Source organism: Pezoporus occidentalis, unplaced genomic scaffold (genome assembly GCF_034315485.1).
Source record: "Pezoporus occidentalis ecotype Australia unplaced genomic scaffold, CSIRO_AGI_Poc_V1 ctg61, whole genome shotgun sequence".
NCBI lineage: Eukaryota > Metazoa > Chordata > Aves > Psittaciformes > Psittacidae > Pezoporus > Pezoporus occidentalis.
In genome coordinates, this window is record NW_026915955.1 from 3,181,508 (window position 1) to 3,195,174 (window position 13,667).

The 13,667-nt window shown below is 39.3% G+C and overlaps 1 protein-coding gene across 13 annotated transcripts in view; it reads right to left on the minus strand.

The window, feature by feature from the left end:
* The window catches only part of MAP7 (microtubule associated protein 7), a 113,678-nt gene that overhangs the window by 67,403 nt on the left and 32,608 nt on the right, over positions 1–13,667 (minus strand). Inside the window, exon 1 of one of the 13 annotated variants that reach the window (XM_062639661.1) lies at positions 10,916–10,980. The exons of the other annotated variants lie outside the window; for them this stretch is intronic. Within the exon in view, the coding sequence (XP_062495645.1) occupies positions 10,916–10,928 (13 nt within the window). The 5' untranslated portion in view covers positions 10,929–10,980. Of the gene's footprint in view, positions 1–10,915; positions 10,981–13,667 lie in introns of those variants that run through there. 13 annotated transcript variants of the gene reach the window in all.

Here is a 13,667-nt window from a genome sequence, read left to right on the forward strand (position 1 = left end):
TTAGAAGCTTTTAGATCTTTGGACACAGAAATCTTTGCTTGGTACTCCTATACTACCGTGAACAACATTGCCCGATTCCAGATAAGGCCATATCAGTGCCACCATGCTAAATTACCCTCCATTCTTGAAGTTCCAAAAGTCACTAACAGAAAACAACCCCAAACCCATGCATTTTCAAAACACACATAGTTCGCAGTAATCAACGTCACAGTGAACTGATACTCATACCTGCTCAATTAGCAGTAGGATGTTCTAGCAGTCATCTCCTCCTAACCTCTTACAAATTAGAGCAGGCTAAATTTAGCTATACCAGTTAAACCTCCTGCTATTGCTACATCTAGATTAGAAAGCAACAATAAGTAATATTAACTTAATTTGAGGTTGTAGGGAGACAACAGTTTAATTTGTCGATGAGAAACTTAACATGAGCTGGCTTCAGTGTGTGCTTGCAGCCCAGAAAGCCACCATATCCTTGGGCTGCATCAAAAGGAGTGTGACCAGCAGGTTGAAGGAGGTGATCCTGCCCCTCTACTCTGCTCTTGTGAGACCTCACTTGGAGTATCGTGTGCAGTTCTGGTGTCCTCAACATAAAAAGGACATGGAACTGTTGGAACAAGTCCAGAGGAGGGCCACGAGGATGATCAGGGGACTGGAGCACCTCCTGTATGAAGATAGGCTGAGAAAGTTGGGGCTGTTCAGCCTGGAGAAGAGAAGGCTGCGTGGAGACCTCATAGCAGCCTTCCAGTATCTGAAGGGGGCCTATAGGGATGCTGGGGAGGGACTCTTCATTAGGGACTGTAGTGACAGGACAAGGGGTAATGGGTTAAAACTTAAACAGGAGAAGTTTAGATTGGATATAAGGAAGAAGTTCTTTCCTGTTAGGGTGGTGAGGCACTGGAATGGGTTGCCCAGGGAAGTTGTGAATGCTCCATCCTTGGCAGTGCTTAAGGCCAGGTTGGACAGAGTCCTGGGTGACATGGTTTAGTGTGAGGTGTCCCTGCCCATGGCAGGGGTGTTGGAACTAGATGATCTTAAGGTCCTTTCCAACCCTAACTATGCTATGATTCTAATTTGCACAATATATATAAAATCTATTTTGCCTACATTTGAATTTACTTTAAAGACACTAACAGTCTCACAAACTAGATTTGATCCTGAATAGGAGTTAATTTTGACACCTCTTTTCCTGAATAAAGGCCTCCCTGATTTCTGCTGCTAAATAATGTGAAATAATAAGAGCTACGGCAGTCTAGCTTTTTTATGGGCTTACCAGAAATTGATAAGATTTTAATTTTGGTAGAAGACTAGACCTATGCAATTAGACCTTGCTAAACTTAAGTAACTTTGTTTCTACTTGCAGGATGTTCATCACTTCATTCTTCTCCCCATAGCTGTGTCCAGTGTATAACGGAATAAAGTGATATATTTTTAAGAGTAAAGCAATATCATGCCACCTCAAAAGAGCAGAAGTTCTAGTGAAAAGGGCACAGCACTTGTTAATTCCCTGTTTGAAAGATATTCAGGTAGTGTGCTGAGTTACACATGCTAGTGAATGATTATTTGAGAAGTTTGGTAATATTGTTAAAAAAAACAACAACAAAAAAAAAAAAAAAAAAAAAAAAAAAAAAAAAACAAAAAAAAAAAAAAAGAAACCCAAACCCCCACCAACAAAAAGCAACAACAATAAAAAAAAAATTAAAAGCACCCATACAAATAAAAAAAACCCAAAACCAAACAAACAGAAAACTAACCCATCAAAAAACCAAACCAAACCAAACCAAACCAACTAAACACACAAAACTAAAAAAGAAAAGCCCCAAATAAGCCCCCTCAAAACCACACCCAAAACATTTAGGTGTTTACATGATCTTCCCCTTAGAAGAATTAATGTAATATTTAGATGAGTTTGTCTGCGATGCTCTCAGGTGTGCTAGAACCCTATGGATGTTCCAAGGAAATCTCTTAAGGATGTGCTACTGAGTGGTTTGGTCAGGAGCTAATTAACACTATGGTTTTGGAAACTGTTCTTCATTAGCATCTAATGTGGCATTAGATATTGTAATGATTAAGAGACTGTGAGCAACCTGGGAAAAGGACACTGTACTTCAAGTAGTCACACAGTGCTAGTGTGAGTCAGTCTATATGACATATTTAGGAAGCTAAACAGCTCACATGTTTTCAAAACTTCTCTGCATAATAGCAGCAATCAAAGCTCCTGCCCTGCAAGCACTTTCTCCTACACACAAGCTTAGTTCTGTAACCTTCTTGAAGCCAAGAGACCCCTATGCATAAACTCAAGCATATTCAGACTCCATCAGAGCTGGATCTGAACTGACTGGGGAATCTGTAACTGATACAGAACAGACTTACTCTATGTCTGCCTGACAAAACAGGAAAGTAAGGGAAGACAGAATAGGTAACAACTATAGCCTCCTCTGAGCTACCTACAAATCTGAAAGAACTGCAGGAGTTGAAGAGGCATTTTATTTCCATTCAATTTCAATAACATCAATCAAAGCTTGAATATGTCCCAAATTCACTAGTGTCTAAGGGCTACCATGGGATCAATTACCATTTTTCCACAAAAGTTTTTTAAAACAAGTCTTATGAGACCTTAGGTCTCTAAGGATATGAAACCCTGAACAAATAATCAGCCATAGCCTTTTTCCTCTTTATTTATATAAGAAGTTTCAGAAGTATCCTGTATTGTTTTTAACAGATACTTGTATGCCTGATGAGATCTGAAGCTCACTGTGTTCCATGGATCATTAATTATTAACAATTCCTACCACAAAACATTCTGGATCAAAGAAGTGCCCAAGATATTCCGTCTCACCTCCTACCTCAGGATGCCCCTAATCCCACCATGAAGATATGTTATCCCCTTCCCCTACAGCTGCAGCAGCCAGAGGCAGCTCTGTCTGCTCCTACCAAGCAGTGGTCAGCCAGCCAACTGCATTCAAGACCACCAAAAGGCAACGCACCACCAAAACTCACTGGAAAACAGCAGGCATCCCAGGTTGTCATGCTTCATCCTATCCTTGAAAACAAATGCTTGAGAATATTTGCATTTATATCCCTCTTCCTCCTTTTGTCTAAGCCATGCAAGTGACCTGAAATAATACGCATTGGCTGATTAATTGCTCTATGTGTTCCCTTCTGCACAGCTGAAAGGTCAGCTGGGGTAAAAGCAAAGGGTGACATGACATACAATACTAAACACTCTTGGTTTTAAGCAGCCACCTTGTTCAATGAACCACACAGAAAACCAAGAAAGAGTTCTTTTCACTACATGCTCTCAGGCTTAAATGGACCAGCTGAGAAACAGTTACTGAACTACTAACTCTGAAGATGGAGAAAAGCCTTATGTGGGCCTCCCTCCCAAAGGCTAAGGGCTTAATGTGTATTAAAAATGTAGACATCTTAGTGCAGATTTCTAAGGATTTCTCTACATTTACATAACAGTTGGCAGCTCTCATCTGTGGCTGGGGTTTTCATTTGAGTTGTTTTTCTTTTTTCCCTGGTCTTCATAAAACCATCTGCAGCAGTGTACTTGCCTTTATAATTTTGTTTCTGGAGAAGAAAGGTCCAACTGCATCTTCTCTTAACTGCCACAGATGTTGTTAGTACACTGGGTATGAGGCTAGAGATACCACAAATAGCAGCAAACATCTTAAAGTGGTTTAATCTGAGATTACATTTTAGAAATATGATTTCAATTACTTCTATGATGATTTTGTTATATTATTGCTGTATTTGTTTAGTATTGAAACATAGGCAAACATACAGTGGACGTTTTCCAAAAGCAGTTCATGTTATGCTGATTGTGGACTGGTTGAAGATGAAACACAGTGAGAATAGAGTAAAGCAACACCAAGTTAAATCAGGAAATGTAAAACTGTCAAGCACCAAACAAGAAATATTTCAATCTCCTACTCAAAAGTGAACCTCCTTGTTTCAGCAAGGTAGAGAAAATTAAACATGAAGACATTTCAGCTCCAGCTATCTCTAACAGAGTCCTCAAAGACCCAAAAGCTTGCACTGAATGCATTCCTAGTTTTGCCTTCAATAAGACCATATTCTGTCTTTCCACAAAAGAAATTAGAGAATGAATAAGAGCGCTTTGAATCTAGCAAGATGATTATACAAATGAGTTTTTTCAAGGTATATAATTATCAAATTCTTAAATCACTTATTTCAGAGGCTGAAACAAGAGACAGCATGCAGGCAGAGCTGTGTAGATTAGGCAATGTAAATGGAGAAGGGAAAGAAAATAATGCAATCCCTATACATTAGCATGTGGAGCTCTGGGCCCAGTCACTGAATGGTGAGGGAAAAAGAAGTAGAAAGCAGAGCTCAGTCTTGGAAAGGGGAAAAGAGGAGTCAAATTTCTTTGTACTGTTTCCTGTCCTCACCCTTTCTACATCCACCTCCATGGCCAGGAGACAGGATTAGCAGTCTTTAACAACAAAAGGGCAGATGTTGATGGTAATACACACTCTACACTAAACCAGCCCTCAGAAACTCTGTGGACATTGTATCAGCCAGCTGCAAGGCTGAAGCAGTGAGGAAAGCTGCCAATAAACACAACCTCTATTTCCTTGTTTGGATTTTTATTTTACAGATGCTCCTACTATTGCAAATACACATTTCACCATGACTAGACAGAATAGCTACGACGTTTTTTTTGCCAGAACAGATGAACAGGCTTCACAAATCACAGGTACACCCCTGACTCCAGGCTGACAAACTTAATGAGGTCACACTAGCACGCTCTACAACATGCACAGATTTTTGAGCCTCTTGGAGTCTGGGGGCACAGATTCATTAAGCAAAAAGAGTTTGCTAACAATGGCTGCAAGGCCGGAAGGCCTAGGTCTCACTTGGCCACTGTATGAAACCTGTGGAAAGTATAGTAAACACCTGAGACTCACTGACCACTTAGAGTATCACAGCCTTATTTGCATGTCATGTTTAGGTATATCATTTTGGTCTGCTGTGGTCCTATGGAATATCATCTTTGCTTCCATGTATGCATTCCCATTATTAAAGTCTGCAGGATTAAGCTGTATTTCATACAGCTGAAAAGACTTATTTATGATTTAATTAGGCACAGTTGCTTGAGTGCCCCCTCCAAATCTGGCCTCGTAAAACTACCATTATCTCCTCCACCTTTGTATAAGTACAGATTAAAGCAGCAGAGATGTTGTATTTATCATGGCGAAAAGCAATAGCACACTTTAGCACAAATACACTGTAATTTCCTCAGCTAAAACCACACAAATAATCTGTGGCTGCAACAGTACCAAGTTATTTCACAATAACCTAGTTTCTGAACTACTCATCTGGCAGGCCCAGCAGCAATACTTCTTGCTCAGGACATTCCTAATGGATGTAACACGTTCAAACCTCCTACTCCCTGTCCCAATATCCCTTTTAATGTGCTCTTTGCTTGCTCTGCAGTTCAATGCAGTAGTCTAGCCGAAGCAGCATTAAGAAATAGAGAACAGGAGCACGTCACCAAGCTGAAAAGCTCTCTCAGTAAAGTGAGTAGAGTGGGGTGAAAAATCTGACTGTGTCACATCACTAGCTTTTTAAAGATTAAATCTAGCATGTGCCAACATGCCTAAGAGCAACCTGTCACTGAAGTTCAGAGAAACTCAGCTTCTCAAGTGACTGCATCTACAAGATCAACTCTCCCCTCCTATATGCACTCTTAAGAATTGCCCAGTTATCCTAAATTTTATCAGGCAGCAGAAACACTCCCCAAATACTGAGACATTCATGTGTGTATGGTCTCTCTAAGAAGATGCTGAAGTTTCATGTGTCATCAGAAAAGCTGGTTATTTATATGCTTGCTCTTCTCGAAGTGCTACTTGCAGTTATTAGTGCAATAAAATAAGAACACTAAAGTAGGCTTTGCAATAAGAGCCTTAGAAACTCTAGATACTGTGAGCTACCAGCTTGACAGACTTCAGTTTTCAGTGAAGAATCTCTGTCATCTCTTGAAGATCTTCTATATTCCAGCATACATTTGGTCCTTCTACTTGTTAGGAAAGGCAAGTTTTTTGTTAGAAAGGAGTTACGATAGCTAGGGAAGCACAACAAAGTTTGGAATGCATCTCAAGACACCACATTAAGATTTTATGTCTAAACCCCAAACCACACTACAGTTCAGGTCCTTTTTTTTTTAACTGCTACCAAGGTCTTGAAGATTTCTCTGTCTGTTGGTACACAATTTCAGAAAATTGAGTGCTGCAGTTGGTAACATTACTAAGTGAGAAGGCAGGCGCAAGTGCTCGAGTACTGCAGAGAACTGACAGCAGAGAGCAACAGAGGTGCACGTGCATCCTCAAGAGTAGCTGGGCAATACCCATTGAGGCCCTACTTGTGCTGTGCTCTTCCCATCACTGCTGAACACAGGATATTCCCTTAAAGTGTACGCATTTTATAAATGGGTAGTAGGAGAGTCAGAACAGGTTTTTGTATTTGCTAGGTTGAAATACATTTTGGTGCAATTCAGATATTAATCTGAGGAAAGACTGTTGTTTCTGTGTCTAGCTGGCTCAAATTAATCTCTGGTTAACTGCTGGAATGCAGCAGGGATAAATTGTAGCTACTAAGTGACTTAACTGTAAAAACTTGAATGTGTGTCAACACATTAACCTTCCACTCATTTGCCTCCTTTTACCATCAAAAAAGCGCAGGCAACAAGCACACTAAAACAGTAAGTGTTTCTTCCATTAATCACTGGCTATATTAAATTATTTCCAGCTATCTGGACAAGAACACCAATGCTCTGTCACCATCTCTAGAGACAGTATTGTAGTTCTATAGATAAGAGCCAGCTGTCCTGCTAAAAAGAAGAAAAAAAAGAAAAGGCAAGCTCTGGTTCTCAGAAAGACTAATACCAACATCTTCCTTCTCACCTCAACCATGCCCCCCAAAGTGTTCCTGGGTTATCCTCACATACAGTTCAAACAAAAGCTTCAGTTTGAATCCTGCCATGAGTTAAGTAGCTCAAGTATTCCCAGCATTTGAAGAAGTTAAAGAGTTTAGCTTCCTATCTTTCTTCCCTTATAGAAGAAAAGTTTGGGAACAGTAAGTTAACACCAACTTCCACATTCTAATATAGCCTGGAAAGAGATATGATACAACACAAACTAAAATAAAACCATCAAGACAACCCAAAATCCAGAGGAACTCCACAGCTCCCTACAGCTTTTTTTTTTTGTTTGTAAACCCCCAAACACTTCAAAAAATTTTAGTGGGTTTTCACCTTCAGATTCAGTGATGCACCCCTGTGTCAATGACACTGGTTTCAGCACCAGGTAAAGCCCAAATCCTAGCGTGGGATTTTGACTCACTGTAGCCATCTGTTTCAAGAGGATTACATGGATTTTTCAAAGTGCTAGACACATTAAAAATAGCAGAGAGTCATTTCAGATGCTTTTTCAGCTACCTTGTTTTAAAAATATCACCTAAGCTTGAAAGTCAAAGCTAGATGACCCTGTAAGTTCACCATGCCTATTGATGTCCTCTGAAAAAAACCCCAAAACCATTATTGTTAAGAGTAGAATTACAAGTAACAGACATTTTTAACATCTCCACTTTTTTTTTTTTCCCATGGCTAAAGGAGGCACTTGCTGTCTCAGCTATCAATAGGGTTTAATAGCATAATTGTAATTTCTAAAACAGTACACCTTAAAACACTGTTTCTTTTGTTTGACTACATAATGTTGAAGTTTTCCAAGGAACATCTGTTACCAAATCCAAAGGTCTCATTTAATTCATTAATTTACTGCAGACTTTCAAAGAACAAGCAGCTGCATACTTACATCATGCAGGTGAATAAATGTCTTTTTCCCAGCTGTTTGGTTGCTGGGCAAGATGTGCATTTAAAATCTGTTACTGCTTAGAAAACAACACTAATTTTCATTCTTTTGCTTCAGATACATAAACCAGATCTGCTTTCTCTCTGAGCTGGGACTTGCTCTGCATACACAAGAAGGAATTGCTTCCATCCTGTCTCTGTAGGCAGAACAAGCAGCAGTTCAGTGACTACTCCATCCATACTCAGACCTACAGATTTTATTTTTTTGGGGGGGCTTTTTCACCAAAAAATCTGTACACCTTTTTGTAGGAAAAAAAAAAGCAAAATTGAAACCAAACCACCACACAAACCACAGGAAAAAGACATTATCATTCCTATTTGATCAAATAGGTTGTTCCTTTATTGGAGAGGAATGATGGGCTTCTCAATCTAGTAATATCGCATCTCCTTAACCACAGGTGAAGGACACAAGTGAAAATACACTTCATTACATGACCCCTAGTTTTGAAAAGTCATGACAAACAGCCAAACCTTCTATTTCCTAGGAACAGCACCTTCAGTTGCCCTATTCAATGCCATCTTTCTGTTAATACAGATCTGCTTTGCAACTAGGCCAGGGGGAAGGGAAGACAAGTACTTAGGAGATGCATATAGAAACGTGCCTGTGAATATAAAAGCTATTCCAAGCCACCTCCCCCATCATCTTTCAGCATTTTATACAGCCTTGCCCTCTGCCTTTGTTTCTGACTAAGAAATGCTGGTCACTGTACATATGTTTTAAAACTGTAGCAGCTCTGATTTCATAACACTGCTTACAAGTACATGAAAGCACTGGATAATAGCAAGAGAAGACTAAAAACCTCACTTTGTAAAATTTTTTCATTATAAGTAATGAATTTGATAGCAACTGTATATTTTTCTTGTATGCTAAAATAGCCACAAAATATAGGAATTTCCTGTTTAATGTGGTAATTCTATCATTGTTTGTTTTTAAAAATAACCAGTTAAAGATACAATGGCATGAGTTATAACAGCATAAAGGTTTGTCTTGTTTTCTATCAATTCATTCCATCACGGCCTTATAATAACATGCTGGCTCTGTTCAGATCTTCCAATAATGTTTTTCTTAATATATTACACTTCCATTTCTAATTTACAACATTATCTGATATCTGCAGAATTCCAGTACTTTTTCACCAGTATTAATATTTCAGATGAATTCAATTCCTACAGATTTTGCCAGTGATACAACAAAGCATCAGCCTTTCACATCTGAAGTTCACATTTGTGCTTAAAATTAAAGTGGAGTAGGTGGTCTCAACTTACTTCCACTACTTGTTCCCCACACAGTTACTCTACACCTCAGCATCCCCTTCTTTCCTCTCCCTAAATCCTCCACTATCCCAGAGATAAAGCCTGCAATCTAAGATTAAGAATAAAAAAAGGGAGAAATTCTTGTAACAGTCAGGGAAAACGTACAGTAGTAAGCCATCAGATAGTGCTAGCAATCCTTTATTTCCAGGAATACTAAGCTTCGCTTGCCCCACTTAACATACCCAAAAAACCTCAAGATAATTCATTCTCATAATTTCACAACATGATTTGGAGACTAAAGAACCTTCCACTCAATTTACTTTTAGTTGCTATTTAAGTGAATGGAAATTGCAGACATCAAAACAGGCAACATTTACTAGGAGCCCTAATTGTGCAATGAGAACACATGCAACCTATGCTGGAGCCGTGTTCTCTGGAATTAGACCTTAAGATGGGCAAGCACTTACAACATAAGGCAACATCTGGAGGTGCCAACCCCTCAGTTTGGAAGATATAGGTTGGCTTCCACTCCTCCACATTAGCTCTGGAGTCCAACATGCCAGACACCAGCTACCAAAAGAATAGAAAGCCTACTGCAGCTGGCACATGGGATACAGATGAAAAGCCACATCTGTACAGGGACTGTGAGCTGCCAACACTGTTAAGGGAGATAATGTTCAGGTGAGGGTGTTGCACATAGAAAGCATGATAGCATCAATCTACTTTCAGTATCAGGCTACTTCCAGGTATGTCAGGTGGCATTTATAGCAAAGGAAAAAAACAATTAATTTATTATTTCAGAGATCAGTCATAGCAAACAAAAGGACACCCATGGCATAACTCAAAATTTACAGCGTACACACAGCAGGCAACTACTAAAGAGGAAAACAGACATGCTGAATGACAAAATGAGAGCAAAAAAGTATCTTCATCAGAAAGTTTTTTTTCTTTTCTAAACAATTTTTGCTGGTTTATTCACCAGAAAATAAATGGAGCGGAGGTAGAGGAGAGAACACAAAATACTCCTCTTGTTTTCATGCTCTGCATGTACAAACTTGAAGAACTAAAGAGATTAAGAGTTACAAAACACACGGTTAATTCCCCATTCATGGAAGAACTCCTTAAGTGGAACTTCACACCACAGGACATCTTTCTCCAGTTGTCTGGTCCAGGGTGGATAAAGGAAAGATACATTCTGATACCAAAGTTGCTACTGTTTTTGGAATTGGGATGTTGTTTTACAGCTGTTTTAGCTACTGCAGTCCCTAGATTATGTAAAAGACTATTACAGACACACAGGCCCCTTCCTGTTCTGCATATTGTCACCCAGTCTTGCAGTTTCCATCAGTCTTACAAATTTGAAGTTAAAACTAATTAGACTGAATGATGTTGTGAGCAAGTAGATAACCACTCTATATATCAAGTGTATGGGTACTTACAACCAAGAAGCCAACTTAAATAAGCAATCTGGTGTTTTAGAAAGCACTCAATAGTGAATTACTTGCTTGTTAACAGAAGATAGTGAAGAAAAATAAAACCTTCAATTTGATAATGTATCTTAAATATCAAATCGTAAGGTCAGTGTATTCACAGATTACTCTTCTGCAACACCTTGCGTCACATTAGACTCCTTACGGTTAATTAGACAGTAATAGTACAAAGGAAAAACACTGCAACTAGAGGTGACAGTGTTTTCCATTTACAAATTTTAATTGGGAAGCCATTTAAAAGGATCATTTCTGGAAATATGAAGAGCAAGGTGCTTACCTATTTCATCCATTATATTCAGTGCTGTACACTCACTTCCACTGCAGAGGTCTACTGTGAATCCATTGCATGATCCATATCACCCCACATACATGGCTTCAGCCTCCCATCCTACATTTAAAAAAATTCAGGCCACCAACTGTGCAAACCCAGAGTAGAAAGGAGGAGGTGTCACAGAAGGAAAAGGTGCAGCTTCAGAAAGTGTCTAAAAGGCATGCCATCGAAATATCCTTTTGAGGTCACATCTGACCTGCTGTCACCATTTCTGGCCCAACATCTGATCAAAATGGAGTCTGTCACATCCACAGCATCACGAGATTATATGCAAGGACAGGGAGGGGGGAGAAGTCTGCCGAGCACTTCCCCGTGCTCTGCATCAATAGATTTGGGCTTAGCCTCTGCTAAGCAGCTCAAGCCACCAGTTATTGGTGCTGGCAGCTGTCTACCACACTGCCCCACTTCCTATTTCAAAACACAGCGTCTGGGAAGGAGGCCTTGGTCAGTCAGCTCCAACCTGCCTCCAAATAAAATGGAGAGTGATGACAGTGGAGCCTCCATGTTGGCCTTGAACAGTCCTTCAGCAGTTTAAAATACCCCCTTTCCTTTTCAAACAGCTCAGTGCAGAAATCAGTTACAGCAGTACTAAAAAAAAAACCCAACATGCATTTCAAGATAAAAAATTAAATTGAGATAGGACCTTAGTTTTAGTGAAGGATTTCTGCACATTTACAGACTGTTTTCTTAGGTGATTGGGTATACTATTAGGCATTTTAACATTTACTGGTCTTCAGGTAACTCTTGATGTGTTTCTATTGGCTTGATAACAAATGAGACTTTTCAAAAAGCACAGTAGAGCCATTAATGTCAACATTTTGTCCAATATTATGACAGATCAGTTGCTAGCAGCTTAACAGAAACTGCTATATTACTTCCCCTATCCTCAGAAAAAGGGCCAATAGTGCATTCAATCCTGTGCTACAGTGTCAAGTTTTCTGTCATGTTTTACCTTGCACTGTAAGGTCTATGTAATATGACCAAACAGAATTCTCCTCTAAATTTCCCTTTTTATAAAAAATTTATTACAAAATTATTAAAATTGGATTTGTCACCCCAACAAGATCATGCCATTGTTAGACCTCCCATTTCAAGACTAAGAGCTCATAAACACTCTGGTTCTACAATAATCACTTGTTTAGCCAGAACAGTTACTGTACTCATGTAGGGCACAAGGGCATCTCCCACCCATTCCACATGCTGGCCAGCTCACATGAGCTTAAAAAGGCCCATAGAAGTCAAAGCTCTGTCCTATCACCACTGAGAAACCTGGGCTGCAACACGAAAAGCAGCCTTATGGCTATGATAGAGCCAGAAAGCCTGGGAGAATGGGATTGAACATCTGGTCCTGTCAGAGCCTTATAAACCCAGGGCTGCTAACATCACTTAGCCTCTCACAAACTGGATCTATATCTTTAGATGAAAACATTTCTATTCCCCCTTCTTTTCAGCACCTCATTTATTCAGATTATTGGTTCTGATGCAAGCATTCTCATTTGGTCCCACAGCTGGGCCCAAATTTCTGCTGGGGAACCCGATTACTCTGGGGCAGAAACAATAACTAAAGGCTCCAGAACCCTCTGTGTGAAATTGTGAGCCTGAAACAACTAGATTTCATGGAATGCTAGAGAGCTAAACTGCTAAACGCTGTGTAGTTTGAGCTGCAAACTCAAAACACTGTAAGCATTAATTATCTTTGATTATGAATACTAAAGATCAATTATCATTAATTTTATCATCCTTGTTCATATGATGAGCAGGTAACCTGCTCTGCAAGTGGTCCCCTTGAGCTACAGCACAGAGTATGGAAAACACACAAAACCAAACTCAAGCTCATTCAAAACATGTCCAAAACCATCCTGGTACTGACTGTAAAAGAGAATTTAAAACCTTAGGAGAGAACAGGTTAAACCACTGTCCACCCCTGCTGAAATGGTTCTAAAAATAAAAAGCAGTGTTTGTGTATTCTGATGCATTCACATTGCAGTTCAGATCACATGGCCCGAGGAGGTAAAAGCTATTTCATCACGGACATATAGGGTAAATTAACTTGCCAATTCCCTTTCTAATGCATAGCCCACTGAGCATACAATTAAATAAAAAAGGAAAATGAAAACTCACGCAGCTGAGCATATTCAATTTGTATGGGTCTTAACATTATACAGAGATTTTTAAAAAATACTTATAAATACATACACTCTTTTTTTTTTTTAACCAAACCACATCACTCATCCTTAATTTAGTCACATGCACAGTACTGAGCATATGCCATCCTTTCCCAGCACTGCCACACAAAAGCTACATCACCAAAAATAGCCACACAGTGGGCTAGAGCTGCTGCAGAATGCCCTAGATACATTTAGGTCATAAAGACTGAGCAGCTTTGCTGCAAGGAAGAGTTAGGCACTAACCTTCATAATAGGCTGTGGCTGAAAAGAGAGAGGAAGATGAATTTTCATACTTGAAGTTAATTTTTAATAAACGTTATTTAGCTGAGTTTAAAATAGCATCTAATAGCTATTTCCATGCAGAGCTGCAATGCATGTGTATATATATATATATACACACACACATAGAGAACATAACAGGGAAAGGGTGTATTAAAACACTTGGTACAGGCTTTCTATGAAAAGGTTATGTAAAGAAAAAGGTGCTTAAAAAAAACCCACCAGAAATATACAGAGTTGACTCTATAGTC